The sequence below is a fragment of the Tachypleus tridentatus genome, chromosome 6 (genome assembly GCF_004210375.1).
Source record: "Tachypleus tridentatus isolate NWPU-2018 chromosome 6, ASM421037v1, whole genome shotgun sequence".
NCBI classification, from domain to species: Eukaryota; Metazoa; Arthropoda; class Merostomata; order Xiphosura; family Limulidae; genus Tachypleus; species Tachypleus tridentatus.
The window spans coordinates 80580302-80608279 of record NC_134830.1 but is presented as its reverse complement, the minus strand read 5'-3'; the positions used below and the strand labels follow the sequence as shown (position 1 = coordinate 80608279).

Below are 27978 nucleotides of genomic sequence, written 5' to 3'. Positions count from 1 at the left end.
GCTAAAAATCGGGTTTTCGTGACTGTTATGGGCAGAGCACGTAGCTCATAGTGTAACGTTGCACTTAGCAAAAAAGTTTCAGGAGTAGGAAACAATCAGTATTACTTTTCTTATTACATAAAGCACAGTGATCAGCTCAAAATAGCATAAAGAGGGCTTACTAAGATAATACCGGATTGAATTTTTTCAGTCATAACTATTGATTACATTACACCATTAACTCTATCCACCCCGGTATTTTTTACTGTGCATGACATATATTATGCGTTTTACAAAGTTTTAGTGGTTCATATTTAAAACTTTATTAAACTACTTTTTGATCATGTTATTCCGATTATAATAGCATAAATTCTTAGATAATAATTCGTATTTTAATGGTATATAAATTTTAAGTTCTTAATTCTAATACTATAAGGCAATAATTTTTTAAAAATCCTGAATTTCTTCAAGTATGGCACACGTGACACATTTTCTCTTAGCATGTCATCATCCCTATTTTATCCACCACTCCTTTAAAAAGTATGAAATTAAACGTAAATTACTCTCTATAAAATCGTCATCGCTCAGATAAATCACACTTATTATAGGCTTCACCTTTGTTTGGTTACAAAGTTATCAAATAGAAAATCAGACTTCTATTGCCGCACCCACCTGTAACATCCTCTCTTTCGTAATTGGTTAATAGTTCACACTTATGTTCAATTATATATTAGCTATAGCCCATAGAAACTTAAAGTTTTGATCTATCAACTGACATTTTGTAAAGCGGTTAAATGTGGGCTTCACTAGGTGTACGGGGAGTGTGAGAAAGTTAACGACAATCTTGAATGAATTTGTAACGACTTTTGTCGCAGGGTTAGAAAACCAGAGTGGTAAAGGAATTCGTCTACTTTTTGCATGTTATTATCAGTTTATATTGTTTAGAGCGTTATATGATTATATAAAAATTATTAATTGCAATACTATGAGAAGTACAAAAAATTAAGTTTAACTCTTCGACAACTGAGAGCGAGAAAAAAGATTTGATGAGTATTTTATTTCTTGTTTTTCATATTTATTATTTATGTATAGTAAAAAAACAACAACTAAATTATAAAAGTAAGGAAACTTAAAATTAGTTAAGGTTACATCAAGTAAAATTAATAATAAAATAAAAATGTTTCACAAGGCAAGCACGCAAGCTGCTTATATTAGTTGCAGTAGCTCGTTAGTATTGTAATTCGATAGCATAACTTGATTTGCACGTTCCCGAATGATTTACAACTTGTAGGTCTGAGGACAGAAGTTAGTCACAGTTCAAATGGGAATAAAACAATAAAATTAAATCATAGAAGATGTATACTGTTACGAACTTAGAGATAATTAGGATAAACAAATGTGGTTTTATATTACAAAATGAAGTCATTACAGAGAAAAGGTAATTTAGGTTTCTTTTTTGTTTTTGATGGTTACGAGGTCAGTCAGATTTACAATTCCCATTTTGAGCTAGATTAGAGAAAAATAACTATAAATTATAAAGCTTTTCTGAAAAAAAAATTGAAATGTATTTAGGAAAGATAATGTATTTAAAGGAAGTTTGAGTTTTTTGAGATGAGAAAATATTTTTATTTTAACAAATAATTACTTTCCGCACGGACTATTCAAAACAAATAATAAACATATTCATGGACAATTTTTTATTTTATTTTATTAGAAATTCTTCACTAAAAGATATGATTATTGTATGCTAAAGACTCATAATATTAAATGAAATATATCAAAATTTTTTGAAGATATACACACTTTAAACGAGTGCAAATAGGTCACGTGATATGCCATTTCGACCGAATTCATATAAAGCTTCGTGGTTCTTCATGTATTATTATTTTTAGCATGTACATACAAAACATAATTTGGCCAAGTATTATATAAAACATAACGACTGAATTGAGTTAGAAAGGGGAACGGTTATGTGCAAATGTATTCTATGATGCCTTTCATGACCGTCATATTATTGCTAAACGCTAGTGGTAAAGGTTTTTACATACAGTTTAACACAGTCATTTCGACCAACACTAACAGTCGGAATAAGATAATATGTTATGTTAAACTTAATTAAAAAGGAAATGTAGAACGAAAATTTGTGAGTTTTACGATTATGGACATATCATGTAACCAATGTAATTTGAAATGACATTTCTGAAACACGTTTATGTTCCAGAGACGTTTTTATCATCGTGCAGAATACATAAACTTAGAGATACAGAAGAGCAACTGATTACTCTGTCATTCACACTGTGTATCATCAGTGTACAAAAATTACAGCTGATTGTACACCATCATTCAACCATTTCATTCTGATTACGGTGAACAGACATTTTATTGCATGACTGCCCTTGCATTATGAATTTTATACATTCATGTACAATACAGTTTGGCCATGTCCTATGAAAAGACTTACAAAAGGTAGAAAATAAATTATGATAGTAAATGTCCATAAAAAGGATAACAGTTATATAGAAACACATTCTACAATAACTCTCCAAAAGAAGGATAAATTATATAGAAACGCATTCCATGATATTATATTTAAATATTCCATCGTTGATCGTTTAAGTAGTTTAAAATATTTTAAATATTTGCACAAGTTTCTTCAGTTTTAAGATTTTTATATCAGCATTACAGGCTTAACTTTCGTGTATAAAGTATCCAGTCACACTATTTATCTTTCGGTGAGTATTTGTATACATTAAATACCTTCTAACCCTTTATACTTAGTAAAGAATTGAGGTTGTTACATTCACATAAAGTCTAACAAACCCAATAAACTTATTCAATAATATATTATACCATCTTAGCGAAAACATTATACTTCTCTTCCTTTCAATTATTAAAGTGTCTTTAGAGTAACATAAGCATAATAAGACTGCTCTACCTTTGATTCTATCTAATATTTAAGATTTTTTCAAATAAATCTGTATTCAAGATAGCACAGACAATGCGTGTTGTTAGTCAATTGTGATACAAGCAAACATGTTACAAAAGGCCTCACATTTGAATTTGACTGCTCAACTTACTTTGTCATACAACATATCGCATAGCACTGATAAACTTATTTTTTATTTGCTGAAGTATGCCATAGATTGTTGTTCTAGTTTCAACCACATAAATTATTAAAGCGTGAAACTAACCAGGCATTGGCTACAAGTTTTGTTTTACTTTTTTTATTCGACCAACTTTAAACTGGAAGCAACAAAAGTATTTCCATCTTTTGTCTAACACAATAAAGTAGCCAGGAGATATAACTTTCAATACCGAAGTTTGTTCGGTAAGTAGAAACTACAGAAGCTCTTACGTGAAAAAAGCTAGTAAGTGGTAACTCGGGAGATTGAGGTAACACCTTAGTCCACTGAAATATAATATTTTTTCAGTGTATTATTCAGTTTTAATATTAAAGCTAACCCTTTCAGCCGTGAGGGCGTTATAATGTGACGGTCAATCACACTATTTGTTGATAAAGATTTGGCGATGGGTAGTGATTACTAGCTGCCTTTCCTCTAGTCTTACACTACTAGCGCAGATAGCCCTCGAGCAACTTTGTTTGAAATTCAAAACAAACCAAACCAAAGCCAAATTATTGGTACTTAAAGTACCTCTCTCCTATAAATATATATTTAAGAAATATAAATCAAGCTGACCACCATGGACTAGACGCTTAAAACTAGTATTATTTATTCTTTTTTATGTTTTTCTTTCTTCTTTTCTTTTTTTATTATTATTATTATTATTATTTTATTTTTTCCGATAAATATCTATGGAAAAAGAAAAAATATATATATATAAGAATAAAAGTACAAAAAAAAATTAAAAAAAGGGCAAATCAAGACAATACATGGACATTGCCCTGAAAAGGGCCGGAGTACTGTGGGATACTCTGGCCCAAAACCACTACAACAACTACATAATTTGGAAGTTGTTTTGATTTTCGTAAAATAATACTAGGACTTGATATTCTTATCTTAGAGATTCTTTTTCCTTTTCTTTTCCTTGATCTCTCTCTCTCACACACACACATACACACACATATATATATATATATATTCTGTATATTTGTTTGCTTTATATGTCATGTTATGATACTAGGCAATTTTACTTAATATGCTAATTATTTTCCCTTGTTTTCTAATTTATGTGACGAGCTCATTTACAAGTAACCAAGTAGGTGTTGCTAAATAGATTTTGTTTGTCATCACCACCCACCGCCAACTCTTGGGCTACACCTTCATCAACGAATAGTGGAATTGGTCGTACCATTATAACGCATCCACGGCTGAAAGGGCGAGCATGTTTGGCGTGATGGGCATTCGAACACGCGACCTTAAAAATACAAGTTGAGCGCCCTAACCACCTGGCTATGCCGGGCCGTGTAAATAAATTAAATCCAGAGAGCTGTTGAGTATATCTTTTTTAATGTGCCGTATATGAACAAGACGATCAAAACATCACTTCATTAGCATGTCATAACGAAATATTATGAGATTGTATGCATCTTAGAGTTTTGTAATGTTAAAAAATATGTGCGTGTGTGTGTTTGGATACTTTCAAATTCCTATTTCATTTTTTCGTATATTTTTAGAATATGTTCTAGATATCATGAGTCTGTTTTCCGTTTTTCCCTAAATAAAGTAGAATTCCATCTCGTAGTTCACAAACGTTTTAATATTTTTATAAGCAGTTCATAAACAATACCACATACAGAAAAATGTCTTCTACGATATTTGTATATTGTGTTATTATTTTCATTTCCGATAATAAAGTATCCTTTTTGCTTTAGATAAGAAAGTTTTAGTTTACTTTAAACTAAAACCAATCATTAACTAACTTTCGCATTCCAACTCATCCATAAGATAAGCTGGTCACATACTATTGAACTGTTATTCAAATGTTAATCATGCATGCAGAATAATTTCATTGCAAAATATGAACAAAACGTTTGCAATAAACAAAAAAAAAACTCGCCTAACATTAAATTTTATTTAATGCACAGAGTATGCCACTCATTTATATTAATGAACATAATTCAAAAGCTTTTGACAGTGATTTCATTGTTTTGTTAGAAGCTCATACATAAGTGATTTATTAAGTATTTTTGCAGCATATTAGAAATGACTAAAGCTCCAAATTTATTACATTAGGCACTTGCATAATCTTAAAAATCGAAATTAATAAATTACGCATCAGTTGTTCAAAAGTATCTATTTTACCATATTAAAATTCTAAAACCAGATACTCATTTACTTTATCTGAAAATCATTATATTTGGTGCTAAAAGTTAGGGTCTGAGTCGTGATTCTTAAGAAACACACTGCTATTTACTAAGGAGTTATTTCGTTTTACTTAAGCTTTCCTTATTATTGTTTTTGGATGATAAATGTTGGAAATTAATATAAGAGATACCATACGAAAATGTAATGTAATTGTTAAGATATTTGTTTTAATAATGATGAATACTGGTGTTCACAGATGATGTTTCAGAACTGAGTCATCAGTTTCAACAATTTTGCAGTGTTTCTATTTATTTTGTTTCGAAAACCTAGATGCCCATTGTAAATTTCTGCTGTTCAAAACCAAGCAGGACCAATACAGAAAAATATCAGTAAAGAAACCCAAAAGCCCAAGCGCTCTGGAAAGTGGATTTTCTGCATCCGAAACAGATAGACAACCATAATGGATATCGTCTAGCATTTCTATTTTATTTTCTTTAATCGCAGAACTAATTCTGTTTTAATACAACTTCCTTTTTTACACCCACACACCTATAGTGAAGTATAAAACGTTTTCCATAGATTTTTGACAGAGATCATTCTTCTATTTCAAAATTGATCAATTTATGTAGATCTTTTTTACAAGATTCAAAATACCTTCAAAATTAAATATTGTGATATTAATGGGATATTTGTGCCTCTTGCTTATGTAGTTATCTGAAGTACACGAAATTGCTTTGTGCCTCAGTTTTTTGGTTTGTAGCCAGTAGTTTCAATTTTATTATTAATATCTTTGCAGATATTTTTCAGAGATCTTTAAAATGACAAAAATTTTTCAAATAAAAATATTCTATCAAACAGAAAATTGATATTACAGTATAAAACACTCTTTGTGAATAATAAAGTGGGTAAGCCAATTCTTGAAACTGCGCACCAAAAATGTTCTCTATTTTCATTACATTACTTCTAAGTATTAAGTGAAATCACGAATGTATGGAATTAGTACCAAACTACTATCTTTAGCAATTTCTTGTTGTTAGCAATTTGTGAACACCAGTCTTTCTCCCACTTCAATGTATCAACTATTTCCTTTAAAACTTAATAGCTGTAAGTTTCAGTTTTATTTTCTTTCCTGTGTTTGCAGTAAAGTCTTTTAATTTAAAGCTACATAAAGGAATATCTGTGATCTGCTTATCATGGGTATCAAAACCCAGTTTATGGCGATATAAGGCTGAGGCTGAATTTAAATATCATGGTAATTTGGTATAATAGAAGCAAATGATTCATTTGAAACTGGCAAATATTTGTGAAATTAGATGGGAATAATGTTTCTTCATATTGGTTAAAAAATATTCCACTGTGCGTTGCAGTGTTCCAGGCCAGGGATTCTCATTCGGTTAACCATGAGAACGAATAGTTATGTACTGCCTCGGGCAGGTACAACTGTGCCAAGCCCAAACTAACGTGTCATCAATTGAATATATGGGCTTTTACACTTGTGGCCAATAACTAAATTGGCCTTTGTGTGCAAGAGGTTGTAAAATAATTCTTGATGAAGAGAAATCCACTTGAAATAAAAATGTATCTCAGAAAGGCTGATGTGGGTATTAACACTTTTATTGATAGAGAGAACAACGCTTTGACCTTCTTAGGTTAAGAATATGACCTAGGAAGGTCGAAACTTTGTTCTCACTCTGTCAATAAAAGTGTTAATACCCATACCAGCCGTTCTGGGATATAGGTTGTAGAACACTTTTCAGAGCGATTCTCATGACAGTAAAAGTTTTGAAATGCGAATCATTATTAAATTTGTTAGCGTGCATATAGTTTGCTAACACCGCTAGAGGGCTCGCCATACATTTTTCTTGCACAGTAGAGATATTGCTTTGTGATCAATTTTAAGGAATACCTTAAACCATTAAACACGTACCTATCGCAATGCTAAAAACAAAACTTCACGTTTAATTTTATACACCTAATAGAATCTAAAATAAAACTTAAAAATTATGCTTTGATGTGTCTCATTGCAGAGATGGCATATTTTATGACAAAGGAAATTTATCGTTGAAATACGTGGAAGTGATTTCTTTAAATAAAACTTTTGCCTACAGTATGTTACCGAATTAGTCTAAAATAATGTTTTCAAAGAATACGTGATATTACAGTGATCATCATGTTGTTTGGCTTAGACTTACCCATAGGTTCAACTGTATGGAATTATTTATGACATATATTTGAAAAAAAAGAAAAGAAAAAGAGAGCATCAGTAAGTCCCACTACATGAAATTTATAAAGTGAAATAATTAGTTTTGCCTTAAAATTTGCCTTCTTCTATATTGTAAAAAATGTACTGAGGACGGAAAATCTTTTTAGACTGACAAGACTCAATCCCGTGAAAACAAAGACCACGCCAATGAAAACATTATTTCGCCACTGAATTAATAATCTTTGAAAATTCTTAGGTAGTTTAAGTTGTTTCTATAAATATAATAACTGTATAAGATTTGTCCTAAATTGTGAACTTTTTAAGTATACAACAAATATAAATTTGGAATGAATTCAGTAAACAATGAAATAAGTATTTTTAAGCATCCTAAATTGTAATCTTTTGTGCAAATAATGTATATTTCTCACGAAACAACTATTTATCCTAAATGATTGAATTCTCAAAGATATTACGAAAATACTCAGGCAAACGAGACATGCCTATTTCCTTATATTATATATGTGATCACGTACAAAAGACAAAAACGAATAGACAACATAACATTTAAAAAGTTGTAATGCTACTGATATATTTTTGTTTTCCAAGTATAGGAGATTAATACGAGTTGTGCTAAGTTTAACAAATAACTTAACACCTAGAAACCAGATTTACAGTTAACCTGAAAATAACTATTGTGTTTAGGTTAATAAACGACGTACAACAATATGAAAGCCCCTGAATTACTTTCAAAATAATTTTCAGTGTTAATAATTTAAATATTAGTGGTATCAAAGGCAAGTAAAATATAGAAGTGAACAGTAAACAAAGTATTAAATGTGAAAAAACAAAATGCATCAAGTTGATAACACACGTAAACATTGTAGTGATTTTATTTTAATAATGCAAAAATAATTGTTTTGTTTTTAAAAGTTTTTATGCTTCAAATATAACTTATTTTCATGTACTAACTACACTTGAGCAGGGTCTCTGATAATGTTCTCTTTCAAGAGTAAACAAAACCAATAATAGTAACCTTGTTTTTCTTTTCTTCTTTTCAAGCTCCTATGCTATGCTGTGTTTTAGCCTACAGAATCCATAATAAATCCTATTGTGATTTATGGATTGTGCACATTTTAATGACGTCACGACAGTACAAGTTGCAGTGTTAAGCTTCCCTTGTGTACGTCACATTAGTGTCTACTGAATGACTGACAAAAAAGTACTGTATTGTGGTAGGAGTGGTTAAAAAAGGTGACCCCTTTAAGTAACTTTCAACCATCTTTCGGAAAATAATTGATATCTGAAACTGTCGGTACTTGATGAACTTCATAAATACAGAATTGAAGAAAACAGAAAGACAGTTGTACGGTTCACAAAAACTTCCTTAATTACCGATCATGGTTTCACAGATAAAGGCATCATAGGGTACTGAGTGAAAGGGTCGTAAACAGGTTTATATACGTTCAACAAAGAACCGGATATTCACCTTTAAACAAGAGGGGAGGGAGTGTAACTTGGTTTGGCCATTTAGATTTCTATTTATTTTTAAAATTTTCAGGCTATCTAGTGTTTTACTTTTTAACAGATTAAATTGGTCTTTAGTTTCAATATGTTGGGACACAAAGGATGAATCTATTTTCCTTAATTTCTAGCTTCTAGAATATTATTCAATTCTTGTTTCTGTGGGACGTTCCGTTTGACCTGCATACCTATATACTATTGCAGTCATGACAAGTTAATTGGTAAACAACGCAGTGTTGCAGTATTTTTCGACTTTGTGTTTATTGTTGCACAACATTTTGCCTAAATTGTTTGTACAGCAGAACACTGCATTTATAGATTTTGTGAGAAGGTTTTCTAATATAGCTCATCATAAACCATTTAATTTGGAATCGTTTGGTGTATGTGGGTGTAGTTATTTTACATTTATGGCTTTTAAATATTTTAAACGAACAATGTGTCAATTATCTTTGTTGTTTATCTATTGAAAGAATTTTATTTTATCATTATTAATTTATTTTCGTAATCGCCAGTTGAAAAGGGTGCAGTGATAAACCTTTGTAACAAGTACTGGAATACGGCAAGTTTGTGTCTTGAAAAAGCATGTATGACGGTGTGACTATAAGTCGGTTTTCTGGAAATTTTAAAGGAATGTTATTTTTGGCAATAATTAAGTACAAACATTCTTATTTTCCGTTTTCACCAAATTTCATGGTAATTTTAATAAACGTGTTTTTGGAATTTAGAATAGTTACAAAATGATTAAGCTGACTTTTGGAGCAGTCTAAAGACACGTCAGATCATCAACATATTTGTACTAATATTTTACATGTTTCGTATTATTTCCATCACCAAATAATTACTTGCATAAATTATTCAAAACACCTGCAAGCACCTGTTTATATATTTGGTCATTATACTTGAAGTAGTTCTGATCTGAACAGGGCTCGTCATGGTCAGATGGTTAGGACGCTTGACTAGTTATCTGAGTGTCGCGAGATAAAATCTCCGTCACATCAACCATGCTCCCCTTTTAGTCGCGGTGACATTATAAATTGACGGTCAATCCCACTATTCGTTGGTAAGAGAGTAGCCCAAGAGTTGGCGGTCCTACACTGCTAAATTAGGGACGGCTAGCGCAGATAACCTTCCTGTATCTGCGTGAATTTCAAAAACAAAGTCATCCATTGTTTTTAACTTCTGGGCTTGAACAAATTTTACTCTCTTTAACCATTAAATCAGTGACAATTTTTAAATTCGTTAACTGTTTTACTGGTGAAAATGATACAAATATCAAACGAAACAATTCTGGCATTTTCGACATCTCTACATTTTCTTAGTTTTGTTTACAATCTCCAGAACGTTTCTTTTTTTCCTTTCTAAACTTAAGGCTCTCCACTAGTGCAGCGGTATGTCTACGGATTTACAACGCTAAAATCAGGAGTTTGATTTTCCCTCGGTGGGCTCTCAAGATAGCCCGATGCGGTCTTGCTATAAGAAAAGCACTCTAAGCTTAGGTTTAAAACTAGTTAGATTTTAAAACGTGTCACGAGTTTTTTTTTGTGCTAGTTTGTAAGCGGGAGCATTAGTATAGGAAATAATAGGTTTAAGAAGCATATTTGTTTTGTGTAGTTTAGGAAATCTGTATAGACTTGGCAAGTAAGGGCTCATAACGCTTAACGACTGAGATTGTAGTTCGTTAAGTAAGCTTTTGTTGTTGTTCAACAGATATTTAATACTCTTGGTAAAGGTTGTAGTGGGATCTATATTTAGGAGTATGTAACTCTTACAGTCATGTAAATTTTTGTTTTTACTGTGATAATATTGTTTTTCAAGTATAACAGTTGTATTACCTTAGTCCGCTTTTTTATTTTTAGAAACTAAAAAAACCGGATTCACACCTTATTAAAATTAAACACCAATTTGATCCAGAAGAAAACTGCAAAATTTTACGCATATGTGAAAAAGATAAATCTAAATATTTTGGAATTTTTACAAATAAACAGAAGTCTAAAGACAAATCCAGAAAAAAAATCTAAATCACCAAACCAACTTGTTTCAAGGTGAATGTCCGGTTCTTTGTTAAACATATATAAATAAACCTGTTTACAGCCCTTTCAGTCAGTACCTGATGATGTCTTTACTTCTGAAACCATGGTCAGTAATTAAGGAAGTTTTGTGAAACGTACAATTGTCATTCTTTTTTATCCCTAGTTAGTTATATTTATACAGTGATGTCACGAAAAAAAAGTCGTGATTTTAAGTTCTCCGTTGAAAAGAGGTGGAACTCACCAAAACCTGTGCACGTCAGTGACACGAGGCATTTCGAAAAATAGACCGGGCTTATCGATTCTGTTAGGCCAGAATTAAAACTGTTAACGATAAAAAAAGTAATTTCAAAACGGGCGGAGTGGTATTAAATCACCAATCCGAGATATGTCTGTTTGTAATTATGCACAAAGCTACATAAAGGGCTGTCTGTGCTCTTTAGACTACGTATCGAAACTCGTTTCTTGCATTGTAAGTCCGCCGAATGCTACTGTGTTACTTGTGGTCACCCGCTGGGTCAGCGGTAAATCTTCGGACTTACAACGCTAAAATTCAGGAATTCGATTCCCCTCGGTGGATACAGCGGATATCCTGATGTTGTTTTGCTATAAGAAAACAAACACAAACGCCACTTGAGGACTAGGGCAAAGTCGCTCGCTGCACACTGGCTAAGCAATTAATATTTAAAATAAATATCTTGGAATGCATCAAATGCACCGAGCAATTGACTTGTATCCCAGTGGGTCAGTCCAACCCTGTGTGGAAATAAGTAGTGTAAAAATATAATGCCAAATTTACTAATAAGATTTTTTGTTTATCTGCAAAACTGAACTACCTTTAGTTTCAAAATGAAAATATATAGTATAAAATGTAGTTTTTATTACTTTTGTATGAAGTTATGAGGTAGATAAATAACAATTATAGAAATATTGATTAAAAATTAAAATTCATGTTTCAAGAGTTCAAAAACAAATTATACCTTCCTGCTGTTTGAGGGCTCTGTCCGCTTGATTAGGTAAGTTTGAACGTTATGATTTCGTAGATAACTGTCACGTGATTCGCCGTTTCCAGGCTCTACTTCGTAAGTGCCTTGTAAGTAATCAAGGGTTGCCTTTGAGATGTGCACCCTCCTAATTAAATATTGAACCATAGATAAGTACATTGATTTTTAGGTAAACAGCAAATGAATTATATTTTGATTGTTATAACACCTAAGTTCTATAAAGTTAATAATCCAAAACATCATTCAATGAACAATATTAGTACATACAAAGTTATATGGAAGAAACGAGAAACATCAAATCCTGTTACAAAAAGTTATTTATATGATAAAAAATGTAAACTTACTCTGTTTACAAAACTTACTTCATTAAGATATATCTTGCTCTCCATATATGAAATTTTAATTATGATTTCGGATCAGTAAGATATAATGCAGTTTAACTCGTATGATAGTCTTTCTCATATCAAATAATTGCTTGGTTGCTTGAAATTAAGCACCAAACTACACGTCTTCTTAAGACGTTGGGCTGTCTGTGCTCTGCCCACTACGGGTATAGAAACTCATTTCCTAGCGTTATAAGTCCACGGACATGCCGCTGTGCCATTGGGGTGAAGCTAATATCAAATGTATAATACAATTCCTTCTTTATAAATGTATTATATAATTATAATTAACACTTGCATACATATTTGTATAGAAGTTTGTTTTTGAATTTCGTGTAAAGCTACACGCCTTCCCTAATATAGCAGTATAAGACTAGGAGAAGGCAGCTAGTCATCACCACTCACCGCCAACTCTTGGGCTAGCTACTCTTTTAACGACGAGTAGTGGGTTTGACCTTCATATTGTAACGCCCCCACGGCTGAAAGGGCGAGCATGTTTGAAGTGACGGGAAATCGAATCCCCGATCTTCGGATTACGAGACGAGTTCCTTAACCACCTGACCATGCCGGGCCCTAGAAGTTAGTACTTTTATCATTTATTATTGTTAGTTCTCTGCTGGGACAGCTGTGAGTCTTCGGATTTACAACGCTAAAATCTTGGATTTGATGCCCCATTGTGGACACAGCAAATAGCCAGTTGCGGCTCTTCTATAAGACACACACATACACGTATACAACTGTTAAATACTAAGTGATTCCCAATGAATAAGTAAATAGCTTGATTTTACTTTTTGCACGTTTATTACTAAAACAAACAGAAAATAAGTTGCATTTTCATTTTGTTGTTACAAAGAAATAACTCTGACGTGGTATTTTCGTAAATAGAAATACGATGTAAATTTATTCTTGATATCTTTAGAGTAATGGTCTGTGTTGGTATATCTTGTGTTGAAAGCAGGAAGAAAGGATTAATGAAACGCTCGTCACTTCTAAGATGTATAGCATTACCGAATCCAAGTGTTAAAGTCAGTCATAGAATGTACATGTTATGTTTGATCAATTTCTCTGAAATGATAAACGTGTAGTTGAGGAAGAACAATTATATATTCAATTAATTTGTTAAACCAGAGCCATTTCTTTAACTTTCATGTAAAAAAACAGAAAAAAATACTCACTGCTTCTTCCTTTAAAACATTAGGCTTACTTTTGGTGGATGGATGGCTAGATGAAAATGTAGGTTTCATCATATGAAATAACTTGATATCTAATAGATAGCCTAGACATTTGAGTTGTATATTATATTTTTCCTGGCCTTATTTTCGTAGCTTACATATTTTTTTAAGTGGAGAATATAATCTGCGCAATAAAGGAGTGATGAATAAGGTATTTGAAACTGTTTTTATCTAGTTTGGTAATACATATTGATTACTACACTAACAACCAAATATTAGTAAAAAAACAGTAATATCGTTGTTTTCAGACTTTTTGTGCGTGAAATTAATTATTTTTATGGCATAATATATATATATATATGAAATAACCAGAAGTATGAACCACCTTTTGTTACTATTACTGTGCCAGGCTTCGCTTATTGACTGTTGAATTTATGGGTTATTGATTTACATCTCTTTGCCACATAAGAAAAGTTCATTTTTAGTCCGTGAGTGATTTTTCATACTCCAGAGAAGTTGATTAGCTGACTTTCCTCTAGTCAACAAGCTCAAAATTATGGACTTGTAGTTTTGAGTTTTATGAAAAACAAACAATTTATCACTCTTGATGGTCTGTTTCTAATAACTATTTTTATTGTTATTTTTCATTAGCTTAATCTTCCTCCCTAAAGCTCTGGTGTCTGAGCTTATAAAGCGTTAAAATTTGGGTTTGGATACCCGCAATGAACAGAGTACAGATTATTCATTGTATAGCTTTGTGCTTAACAACAAACAAAACACCTTAAAAGTTGATTACAGACAAGTCACATTCATTTCCGCTACTAGTTAGTAAAAGAATATCCCAGAGAATGCTGGTGGGTGGTATTGACTAAGTGTCTTTCCTCTAGCTTTTGACTGATAATTTAGAGATGACTATCTGTTTGATCATTTTTAGGCTAATTGGAATAAGACCTAAAAAAAAACTAGAGCAGGTGCACAATAGTTTTTATGAGAAAATGTAACTAAAATCTTGAAAAGTTCAGGTATGTATAAGAAAACCAGTGTCAAAATTATAATTTTGAGATCATATTCGAACAGATCTCGTCGAGTGTATTCTAAAACATTTTTTGTTATCTAGTAAAAGATATAACAAATTAAAAACATTTTCAAGGGGAAACACTTTTTTATCTACTCTCTGTATACAAATTAAAACTTTCAGCTATTGGATAACTAATGTCTTTTCAAGCATTCGTTTTTACTTTCCAAATTTATTCTATCACTTATGACAACACAGCTTCAAGTTTATTTTTCGATTCCATTTCAATGACAGATTTTGATCTTTTAATGTCATATTCATAGAAAAATAACTCTACTACTGCAGTTTTAGTTGTTTGACACACAATAAGCCCCCCGAGAGTACAGCGGTATATCTATGGATTTACAACGCTAAAATCAGAGTTTCGATCCCCTAGGTGGGCTCAGCAGATAGCCTGATGTGGCTTTGCAATAAGAAAACACACACACAGACACATAATAAAAATAAAAAAGGATACATGTCTCAACATTTCAGTATTTATCTGAAATTTAAAACCACTAAACTTGGAAAGTTTACGGGGGAATACTCTTTCTTCATGGTGGCACAAAATTCTAAATTTACAGGAGGATATATCTCTGCAAATGGCAGTGAAAAAGTTATTTAAATCTTACGCTCTGTAGAATAGCAATTGTCGAGTTTTAGGGAAACGTTAGGTAAAATAAGTTACTATCTGGTCTCTAATTTTATGTTGTCTTTAACTGATATAAAAAAATCATCTCAGTGGTGGACCAACAAACTATGTTCTACTAAAATATTGCGAGATAATTTAATGATTGTTGTAACAACGGTATCTTAAGTATTATTCTGAATTATTACTGTACAAATTTAAACACTGAAAACAAGCAAAACGTTAGAAACCAGCAGACTTATAATTTACGATAAAATTAACTTAACTCCGAATGTTCTTTCCCGTATTTCTTTTAATTTTTCCATTATAGTACAGGCAATGAACCAACCTTCAGTATTTATAATATACTTTTTCAAATACAAATAAAAATTATCTCATTGTTTTTAATTAAATTAAAATTACACAAACACGACGTTTACAGTTTCAAAATTTAAAACATAATAGAGTAACACTAATACTCACACAGATTTAGGTATAACTCTGTGTTTTTGTTTTAATTTTACACTGACACTATACCATATGATTATGGTGCTAAATTCGCAATGTGTGGGTCGTAGGGTTAAATTCCCACCACCTAAAAGTGTCATTTCAGACTTGGGGGCGTTATAATGTGAGTTTTGACTTCAGTAGTTATTATTATAAGAATAACTAAAAAAACTGGTGGTAGATGGTGTTGACTAGCTGCAAGATTAGGGACTGGTATATGGAGAACAGATGAGAGCCACTAGGTATGTATTCCCCAGAATCAATGACTGACGAATTAGCAACTGTGGTGCCCCAACGATCTTAAGCGGCCTCAGGACTCAAAGATATAGAATACGAATAAGTACATAAATAAATAAATATACATCCTGAACGAAAAAAAAGGCTCATGTTAGACAAATGTACAAATCACATTACGTAAGTTGAAAGTTTTCTTTCAAATCTGTCAAAAAGTTAAACGATGGAACCTATCTTGAATTACGATTATGTAAATATTTAACGAACAAAAATATGTTACTTTATCGCGCAAAATACATTAGTTTAAAATATTAAACAAAATGAAAGTATGTACTAAGTTATGGAAAACACAAACATTAAATGCAATTTCTTGAGTTGGTATTTTATTATTTTTGGCCTACACGATCTGTTGTGAGAATATGTGTTTGTGTGCATTTTGCTTATGGTACACCCTGTAGAAAAAATGTACCCGGTTTCTTATCTTGAAATTAGATCATTTACATTTGCTTCAATTTTGATTACAGTTTCCTTACAATGTATATAAATATCCTGATGATGGTCGAAGATTTTTGATGGAGATTTAGACTGGCGGAGTTGCTTAAATTTGAAAACTGGACCAAAAAAACAAACAAGTTTTAGCTCATTTTGATATGTATGCACGAAGTATGTTGTTGACACCTTATTAGACAAGAGGTCTCTTTACTAAACAAGTAGAAAATTTTGAACGTGATGAAATATAGAAATTAAGTTTTTGATGATAAATCATCTTAAAAACCGTGCTTCTATTTCATTTCCTTGACGACGTTTCAAGCAAACGCTCTTTCTCGAGTCTTTCTGATAATGTCATCTAATGGAATGGTTTGAAAAAAAACAATACACAAGAAAAGAACGTAATGTGAGATACAATGACAAAAATTAAACATAATAGTGATACCAATATAATGAAGTGGAAGAAAAGTAATTAAAATTGTTAAAAACAGTATCAGAACTTCTCATTCTTCCCAGAACGTAAGATAATCATCATACATTAGCCATGACAATTTAACAGTGGACACATCACATAACCCTATTGTTCAAATACTTCCAGACCTACACATAACATAAAGTAAGATCGTTGTTTTAAAGTAAAACCCAAATTTTGTACCCATAAAAAAAACATGTAAAACATTTCAATACAAAACACTCATGTTGGACTCTTCTTTTTTTTTGCCGTTCATGTCTTCATAAAAATCATTCGAGACAGGAAACATGATACCTAACAATACTAGTTAGACATTTCTTTTTCAGTTACAGAAACAAATAAACACGTGGGCACCCCCACTTGGGACAGTTTCTTCCTCTCAATTCCTACCTAGAGAAGTGTCGAAAGGAAATTTAAATCTGAGAGTCGCGGGTTCGAATCCCCGTCACACCAAACGAGCTTGTTCCTTCAGCAGTGGGGGCGTTATAATGTGAAGGACAATCCCACTATTCGTTTGTAAAAGAGTATCTCAAGAGTTGGCGTTGGGTGGTGATGACTAGCTGCCTTCTCTCTAGTCTTACACTGCTAAACTATGGACGGCTAGCGCAGATAGTTTTCGTGTAGCTTTGCGCGAAATTTAAAAACAAACAAACACACAACTAAAGTAAATTTATATTTTGGATTTTACAACTTCGACATCTGTTAGAAACCTCACAAAAATTAAAAACAATTGTAACCAAAAATTGCGAATTTTAACTAAAAAACCAGATTATATTACCTCAATCACACTTGGCATAGTATTACTGTATACCATCCCTCCTTTCCACACGAAGGTAGGTTAAGGTGCTTAAAACACTCTCTTGACAAAAGGAATACCCTAGATTCACCTATTTAAACCCAGATTAGAGTAGCTGAACTAAGTTTATCGACAAATGAATTTTCTTTTCACATCAAATTCTATAAAAAAGTGAAGGGTGTAGCCATGGAAACCTAAATTACTCCCTCCTATGTAACAACCTCTTGTTGGTTACATTGAAAATTGTATATTTCGTAACTACACAAGAGCTCTTATTGCTTGATGTTGTACATACATTGATTAAGCACTACTACATGCGGCCTGGCATGGCTAGGTGGTTAAAGCATTCGACTCGTAATCTGAGGGTCGCGGGTTTGGATCCCCGTCACCTCAAACATTCTCGCCCTTTGAGCTGTGGGAACGTTATAATGTGACGGTCAATCCCACTATTCGTTGGTAAAAAGTAGTCCAAGATCGACCGTGGGTGGTTATGGCTAGCTGCTTTCTCGCTTGTCTTATATAACTAAATAAGAACAGCTTGCGCAAATAGCCCTAGTGTACCTTTGTGCGAAATTCAACAAACAAATAAACACTACCACATACACTAATATGAACTTTTTCTTTCTCTTTAGCTCGTTAAATCTTTTCACTTATCACACCAGTACACATTTTCTACTTTACACTAAACCTATTTCTTGACGTAAATATTTCCGTGACTGATGATGGTAATCTGTACATTACAAACCGACGGACACACATTGTTACATTTTTATTCCAGTCATCTCCATACGTCAAGAAAAAATAACTAACCAGACTGCGCAGGATCTGCAGTAACAACAAAGATTATATAATAACAAATCTACTAACGTGTTCCACTTTTTCAAAAACGTAGTTACCCTTCTTCTCTTCATCATACTGATATACATACCAACAAAAACGTCCAACTTCAGCTTCTCAGAAATTGTTTAGATTAAATCATATCGCTAATGATAAAATCAATAAACTACACAACTTAAAACTTCCATCGACATACATCTAACATTTGTTCAACCAACACATACAATGTCCACTGACCATAAACGCATTCAACTTACACTTATGTTTAACCCATTCAGTACACAAATAACCCACAGTGTTGGACAAATTTCACCAATGGGGTGGAAAGACGAAAGTGTACATGGACATATAGAATTTTTGTGTCAGATGGATATCATTGATAGTATGATCTCAATTCAACAGAACACCTCGCTCAGATATTAGTATGTAACTTACCCAGCAATGCCTCCAGATTCCATGTGATTGGCTAGTGTAACGTCATTAGACCAAACGTCAAATTGCCATTTGTGTAGGCCTAGTACACCACATAGGACGCTTCCGCTGTGTATACCAATACGCATGTTTAGGTTTACCGTGGTCTTTTGGCGAACGAATCTAGTACGAAAGAGAACACCGTCAACAAGTATTAATTTTTTAAAGCGAGGAAAAAATAAAATTTGCTATTAAACGCTGTGGTAATTCTTCTTCGTAACTTGGATCTTTAATGAAGATCTTGTATAGCTACTTAGACGACTGTCACACTGCAAAAGTGGAAAACAGAACTATAAATTAATTATGAGCTAAAATAACACGTTTTTACCAAACGAGTAAGTACCTGAAACAGGTATTTGTTCAGAAAAGTATTACATCACTGGAAACAGTGCCATTGTATCTCACAATAGTATATAACTCGTGACTGGTCGCTGTACGGAAAATATTGAGCTAATAGTTATAAATTGTTGTCATTAAAAGTATTCAGTCATTAGGGAGAGGTCACTGTTGTTCAACGTACATAACTGGTGATTAGAAGCTGCTTTTTTAAACATATTACATTTACTGTAAGAAATCGTTCTTATCGAAGTTATTACAGATTACTTTTTGTAAAACATATTACATTACCGTAACGAGACACTGTTGCAGAAGAAAGCACCTAATTTGCATCTGATCGATTTTATTGAGGGTTACATAACCGGTAATAGAATAACTTCAGAAAATATTACACTCTTGGTGTCTGATTTTGGTTACAGAATATAACAAAAACTTGTTGTGCCATTTCTTCTTACTAATATTAACAGATAATCTTGTTATGCTGTGCATTGTCTAATGTAGATACTGATGTATAAGACACTTATGTCTGAGATCAATTTATTTTTGTTGCTGTTTTCGAGACAGTCTTGAGTAATGTTTCGTACATTTCTTATGCACTACAACTTTACAGCTTAATATTATTAATAAAATAAACTCTGGTTTAATTTGGCTTGCGCTATCCTTTAGCGATTGTTATAAAAATGATTATTTTGAGACCAATAATTTTCATCATCGATTGAAAAATCGTTAATGTTCTATTAATAGGTTGTTCCATCAACCTTCTAAGCGAATTCACGTAGGCTTATAATATTGGTTGAAGCTGGGACAGTTAAAGACTTGGCAGATAATTTCTTTTTGTCTAAACATGTTTCCAAGATATACATAGGAAGGTTCATTATCACACTAGGTATTTTACACTGTTAATGAAGTATTAATGACCGTAGTTGCTGTGTCACATGCTACTGATGAAACGTTAATGATAATTAATGTATCGTGCACAATACGTTGTTTATGTAGTACTTCATATAATATCTGTTCAGAGGTGTGGTCAAGCCTGAACAACTTCTGTTTTCCCAAGAGAGAATTCCTTTCTTTGTGCTTAGTGTGTTTTGATCTCTAGTTCTCACACACCCTTAGGAACTTTAGAGTACGTCTTTGTTTAGTCACACATTTTATTCACAGTAAAACACAAAAGATACACTGTTAAAGTTTCATTTTCAATATTTTTAAAGATTTTTTTTAAACATCCTCGATTAACCAAAAACACAAATACTTGCTAAAGTTACTTTTATTGAAAAAAGAGAACATATTAGTAAGTTAGATACCACGTACATAATATTTGGTGCCTTCAGAAGGTTGTTATTAAAGGAAGGGCATAACAAGTTCATGTTACAATGAATACTTTTGACAAAACTACAAAATACTTTATTTATTTTGGTAAAATACCCTTTAATATTCACTATAAGATGAAAGATAAGCACATGTAAGAGAAATATGATTTTTATGTAATTACCTAAAAAAAACAGAAGCGAGTATTTAATAAAATCTCTAATTTCTAGCAATTACAGCATAAAGTTTGGTTTCAATTTCGCACAAAGATAAAGGAGAGCTATCTAAGCTAGTCATCACCACCCACCGCCAACTCTTGGGCTATTATCTTACCAACGAATAGTGGGATTGACGTTATATTATAACGCTCCCATGGCATGTTAATGAGACGGTTATTCGAATTAGGTTACGATCCTTAGATTACGAGTCGAGCATCCTAACCACCTGGTTATGCCGAGCCTATGACAAGGGAGAGACTAACGAAAAAAATGGTGAAGGCTTATGGTCAGAGCAAAATCAAATTACAATAGTGCGTGTTTAATGGTATTAATAAATTGACCTTAAAATACCTGGGAAAGACTCGCCTGCTGAAACATTAGTCTAGATAACAGTTCTTTTTATGTGCTGTAGAAAATAACAAAGTCAAAGCAAATGATGGATTACTCACAAATTACGAGTAAAAGAACAGATTTAATATAACGAATAGTAATTGGCCATTAGCACATTAATAATGTTAACTTAACTAGTAAAATCTGTTATCCAGAAATATGGGTTTTATAAAAATCACATGCCGTTACACACGATGTCTGAAAGTTATATGTTGTATTACAAGCTTAAACCACGACCAGACAGTAACAGTTATTAACTTACATTTTGTTGTTGCTGTTGTAGTTTATTTGCTATAATAAGTGCTATCTTGTATAAAGCATTTGTGGTTACAGAATACTTCATTAATAAACATAGCGACAAATCAATAAAATGCTAAGTGTATATGTGTATCCTGTTGCTAACAAAAAGGAAATCGCCTCTTTTAAGAATCAGAAAACATGTTAAGAAAAAGCTGTGTTGTGCCGGTCAGGAGATCGGCACATTCGTCAGGTGTCACACCTCCAGGATTATGTGAACGATATTGTCTAAAACACATAGATTTAACTTAATACTTAAGATGTACTGATGGTAAATGATAAAAGGCGAAAAACTACGTGCACGTGCCTTTCATCAGCCACAAACCGCAAATTCGTAAATGATATTGTTTTGTCGTTGTTCTATTTTGCAATACGTTACATAATTTTTGTACACCCTGTACTAGCATATATCATGGTTTGAGTTTGACAACAATAAACACTTCTTTTAAACTTCCCTAGAACATTTGTAAAAATATGATATTTTCTTGATGTTGTTCATGTAAATTTCATTTGTTTGACTAACAAACAGTTTTAACTTTTTAATATGGCTAATATCGATGGTGAAGAAAGTTTTGTAAATAGAATAAGGTGAGGTGAGTAACATTAATTGTAAGTGTTATTATACTTATTTTGTGATACGAATTATCTGAGATGAAACGCGCACAGACACACATATACATAGCTGTCAAAACTATCACAATGTTGCGGTTTATTTCATGTCATTGTATCCACATAATTTTTTTTTTTAAAGAAAGCTAATGAGAAGAAAATAAGAGGAAATAATATGGAGTTTTTTAGGGTTAATGAAGAATTTAAAAATTAAACTTACGTGAACCATACATGGACAGCTACAATGGTTTAGTAACTTTTCTAAATGTTGCAATACAAACAGATAGCAAGTATAATTATTTCTTATTTTCTAGGAATGCGAAACACTGACATTTTTCTCGAGAATAAATTGATTATAAGATTTTGAACTAATGTTAAAAAGAGATCTTATTTACGATTAGATATATTGCACAAGAACTTGCGATTTGTTGTTTATACAGTATTTTTGAAACGTTTCGTTTTTGTTGTTATAAAGAGTAATTTTGAAAATTTATAAAAGGGATCGCCCGGCATGGCCAGGTGGTTAGAGCGCTTGAGTCGTAATCCCATGATTGCAGGTTCAAATTCCCATCGCGTCAAACATGCTAACCCTTTCAGCCATAGGGGAGTTATAATGTGACGGTCAATACCATTTTTTGTTGGTAATAGAGTAGTCCACAAGTTAGTGGTGGGTGGTGATGATTAACTGCCTTCCCTCTAGTCTTACACTGCTAAATTAGGGACGGCTAGTGCAGATATTTACCAACACCTATTTGGTCACTTGTAAATTAGCTCGTAATATGAATGAAAAAAACGATAGGAAAAATCAGTTAGCTAATTAAATAAAAGTTCCTGGTGTCATCATGTGAAATATGATGCAAAGTAGTATACAGTAAACATATATTCAAATGTTTATGACTGAGAAAAAGAAACTTATAAAATAGTTTTGAATTAATCCTTGTTCATTCAATTTTAATATTATTTTACCCTTTCACAACTAATTAAAGGCAATGAGTAGCTGTATTTAGTAAAAATGTCATTTTCAGCTCTTTTATTCAAGGACTTAAGTATTTAAAGAAGTAAAAATACTCTGTGAAGTACTGTGTTCTTTCGTTTATTTGAATCTCTAAGATGTAGAATAAATCTCTCTTAGATATTCATTTTGATACATATTCATATAAATGAAATATATGCACAAATTGTTCTAGTTTTATTGAGGGTAAATAAAGTATCTTGTTTAATAGTTTGACTAATATTTAAAGCTGCTGGTAAACTAGTTACTGGGGTAATTAATTCTCTCTGAATACTTACTTTATAACTTGAATCATATGAAGACCCATCTCCACACAACAATGGGCATGATCACGTCTTGGGTCAGGTAGGCCACTTACACAATAGTAACAATCTCCTAAAAGCTTGATCCTTAAACAGTGATTCTCCTGGATGGAACAGATAAAAAGTATTTGCAATAATTAATAAATCTGGATAAACTGAAAACGGAAATATAAGGAACATATTTAATTGAATATTAATCATTTTAATGTAACTTTGGAAAAAAAATACTAACTATTTATTAGAGAATTACTGAAATGTAAAGGAATCTAGATGATTTGAAGCCGCCGAAGTCATTAATAGATATGGAACTTACTTATTCTTTGAACTGCAAAACATTACCGCAGGAAGCGATTAAAGAGAATGTTAACCATCTGAAGCGGCTCGGAATGGCCAGGTGGGTTAAGACGTTCGATTCGTAATTCAAGGATCGCAGGTTCGAATTTCCATCGCGCCAAACATGCTCGTCCTTTCAGACGTGGGAGCGTTATAATGTGGTGGGCAATCCCACCACATTATATGTGGTACAAGTGTAGCCCAAGAGTTGGCGGTGAGTGGTGATGACTAGCTGCCTTCCCTCTAGTCTTACACTGCTAAATTAGGGATGGTTAATGCAGATAGCTCTCGAGTAGCTTTTCGCGAAATTCAAAAACAAACAAATCATCTGAAGACTATCGGGATTTTACTGTTTATAAATTAGAATATCATAAATAAACTAAACGAAAAGCCCCTAATATTTTCTTACATAATTATTATTATGAATGAATATATCCTTGTTTCACTGATATTAAAACCTGATAAACTAATAAAAAAAAGAAACGTTCTCATCTTACCCCCAAGAGGACTTATGATACAAAAAATCGAGTTTAGATACCAGCAATGAACAGAACATTGATAACTTATTTTATATCTTTATGTTTAACAGCAAACCCTCGTCTTAATGTAAGTTACTGCTAGTTTAATAATTTTAGTTGACTTACACGTAGGTAAAGCATTCTTTATAAGATATATTAAAAAAGTTTTTAATGCAAAATATATATCGAAAATTGTAATAGAACCATAGCATAAATAATATTTTTAAATATGCATTTCAGATTATCGGACATATTTTTACCATAAATTTTGCTTGTATTGTTTGGTAAAATCTTGTATAAATTTTACCTTGAAGATAAATTTCATGTTTCATAAGAATTGAAAGTTTATGAGATTACTAATTGAATGCCAATGTTAATTGATAATAACTTCCATTTTTTGAACTTGTATTACTTTTTAATAAATATACAGTCACTGTAGATTGATGGCTAGCCTTAGAAATTAGCAACAGAAAATAAATGTTGGGTCAGTTAAACATACAGAGGGGCTGTTGCAGGTGTTGAATAGTTTGTTCATGTTAATCAGAATGAACATGACAAATATTTTGAATCTAACGTTATCATTATAAATAATAACATTCTCCTAGATTTTAAAATTCGTCGTTTTTAATCACATGTAATTCATAAGTCCCAATTAATTAACTAATTAACGGAACAAGTTTAAATGATTACAGGGATATTCTTATCAAACGTTCTTAGCTGGTTACATTACAAAGTACTTGTTCTTTTATAAAATCGCATACAATTTACAATATAGGTGGTGATTTTGAGATTAAGTATTTATCATAATGAGTGGAATAAAATTATTCATGCACTTAATTGGTTTAATTTGAATTTTGTACAAGGCTTCACGAGACGTATCTGCGCTAGCCGTCCCTAATTTAGCAATGAAGAACTAGAGGAGGAGCAGCTACTCATCACTAGCCACCTAATAGTAGGATTGAGCGTTACATTATAACACCCCTTCCCCCACAGCTGAAAGGGCGAGCATGTTTGATGGGACGGAAAGTCGAACCTGTAGCCTTTATCTTTAGAGTCGAAAGCCCTAATCACCTGGCAATGCATTTCAACCTAGCCAAGTACACGTTTCTAACAAAGGTACTTAATTAAAAGTAGTGTGTTGTGAAAATCATGAGAATATCTCGCATTTAATAGCTGTGCATTTATTTTTATAATACAAAACTTTTCATAAAAATTTACAGTGAAATCTTACTATTATTAGGTTTTCAAATTCAAAACATTTAATAAAGCATATATACTTATTACATGAATAAAACACGTGTGAAATTATAGTGATAAAACTGTCACACAGTCTGGCATGTTACTTCTGATTTATTTATCTGTATTAAGAAGTGATCTTAAAATGCAACTGTTGTCCGATATCGGAAAAAAAATGTTATAATTAATAAACTTATCAATAATGCTAAACACAACGATGTAATATAACAGTTTATCAGTATATGATAAAGTTATACAAATACATATATGTATGTGTGTGCCACACATATTTTTCTCAACTCGCTGGCCTGGCATGAGCTGATGGTTAGAGCATTCGATTCGCAGTATGCAGCTATTTTTAAAAGATTGATACTGGAATCCCAACAATTCATTTTGACCTTATCTATGTCAATTCTACCTATGCAGTTCCTAAGAGCATTTATACTTAGACATTGCCTTAGAAACCGACGCCATTGTACAATAGAAGGCTTTGAATTTTTTATCAACATGCGTTTCAATGGCAGAAGGAGACCTGGAGCACTGTATTTTATAAAGTGTGATCAAAGTCAATAGCCCCTAAGGCAATCAGTCCAACGACTCAAAGAGCACTTTAGCTAATCTCATGTTTAGGATGATCATAAATATGATTAAATTCGGTCAATAGAAAAGTAACATAAACAACACAACATACCAGAAAAGATAATTTTACCAGTTTAGGCATTGCTCGCAGTGTAGTGGTAATTGTGACAAAAAATAAAATATTTCTCATAATAATACAAGTATATGTAAACTGTAAATTGTATTAGTATAGGATATAATAGGATTTACAAAAGTAATTTTTAAATAAGACTGAGATTCAGATTAGATCTAAAGTGAGAATAAATTTAATTACGACACGGATTTCTTTTTCACCAAATTATAAAGCATTAATGAAAAATAGCCGAAGCATCTTCCAATTGAAGGAGGTTTCATTACGGATAATTACGTTAGAGGCGCCTTCCTGTTGTTAATCTTCAACATGGGTGAAGTAGATTATTGGTAGTAGACTAAAGGAGGAGATAAATGTTTTCCGGGTCACTTAGTTTTGTATCAGTAGTTGGAAATGTTTGTAGAATGTGATTAAATATGCATTGCAGAGTCACTTAAAACAATTTGATATAGTATCAAGGAGCAAACATGGTTTCACTAAGGGAAGGTCTTATCTAACAAATCTTCTGATATTCTTTACAGATGTTACTGCAAAAATTGATAAAGGAAATACTGTAGGTTTGGTCTTCCTTGAATTTCAATATGCGTTTGATAATATGCCTCACAAAAGACTTGTTACAAAAGTTAAATCTGTGGGTGTGGGGAAATGTTATTAAGTTGGATAGAAAATCGGTTAGAGGGTAGAAACCATAGAGTAATATTAAATAGAATTAGATCTGACTGAATCACAGTTACAAGCAGTGTGCCTCAGAACTTTGTACTTGGTCTAATGCTGTTTGTGGTTTATATTAGTGATACTGAAATTAGAATGACTAACAACATGTAGAAAATCATGTTGACTTTTTTTTTTTGGAGGGGGTTAACTGTATCAAAGATGTTGCAGATTTACAGGGATAATTAGATCATTCATTTGATCATTGGGCCAATATGAGGCAATGATGTTTAGCTACCCAAAGTGTAACGTGATGCATGTAGGTTTCCACAGTTCAAATGACTGTTACAATTTAAATGAGAATACATTAAACACTGTGACTGAAGAAAAAAATCATTATGTTGTAATCGAAAATTCACTTAAGTTATCTAAATAATCTATTGTAGCTAGTAATATGAATAATAGGATTTTGAGTAGTATCTACAAAAATAGCGATATTATTGTTTAACTGTATATATATATCACTTGTAAAGCTTCATAGAGTACCGTATATAGTTTAGGGAACCCAAGAAGGACATTGAATTCTTAGAAAAAGTTCTGAGAAGAGACACTATGATGAAAGCTGGAATGGTAGGATTGTCCTATGAGAAGAGACTAAAATCTCCAAACTTGTTTTCTCTGGAGAAAAGAAAGGTCAGACAAGATTTGATTGAAATGTTTAAAATCATTACGATTATTAATAATATAGATTCATTAAACTTATTTGTGTTTAACAGTGAAAATAATAAGATAAGGGGTCACCAATTCTAATTTTGTTGTCTGTAGTTTAAATAGTATTACTTTTCAAACAGGGTGGTAAGCTGTTGGAATGGTGATGAGACAGAAAACTTAACCGAGTTCAAAAAAGATAGGATGAATACATGAGTACTAAGTGGTGGTTATAGCGGGAGCTAGAAATTTGTTTGTGTTTGTTTGTTTTTTGAATTTCGCACAAAGCTACTCGAGGGCTATCTGT

At 32.1% G+C, this 27978-nt stretch overlaps 1 protein-coding gene across 3 annotated transcripts in view; it reads right to left on the bottom strand.

Annotated features, from left to right (window-relative positions):
- The window catches only part of LOC143252898 (adenylate cyclase type 8-like), a 220061-nt gene that overhangs the window by 52121 nt on the left and 139962 nt on the right, over positions 1-27978 (bottom strand). For all 3 annotated transcript variants that reach the window (XM_076505721.1, XM_076505723.1, XM_076505722.1), the window contains 3 exons: positions 23493-23620; positions 19009-19167; positions 11978-12128 (listed from right to left, as the gene is read on the bottom strand). In XM_076505721.1, coding sequence (XP_076361836.1) covers positions 11978-12128; positions 19009-19167; positions 23493-23620 — 438 coding nt within the window. The remainder of the gene's footprint in view (positions 1-11977; positions 12129-19008; positions 19168-23492; positions 23621-27978) is intronic.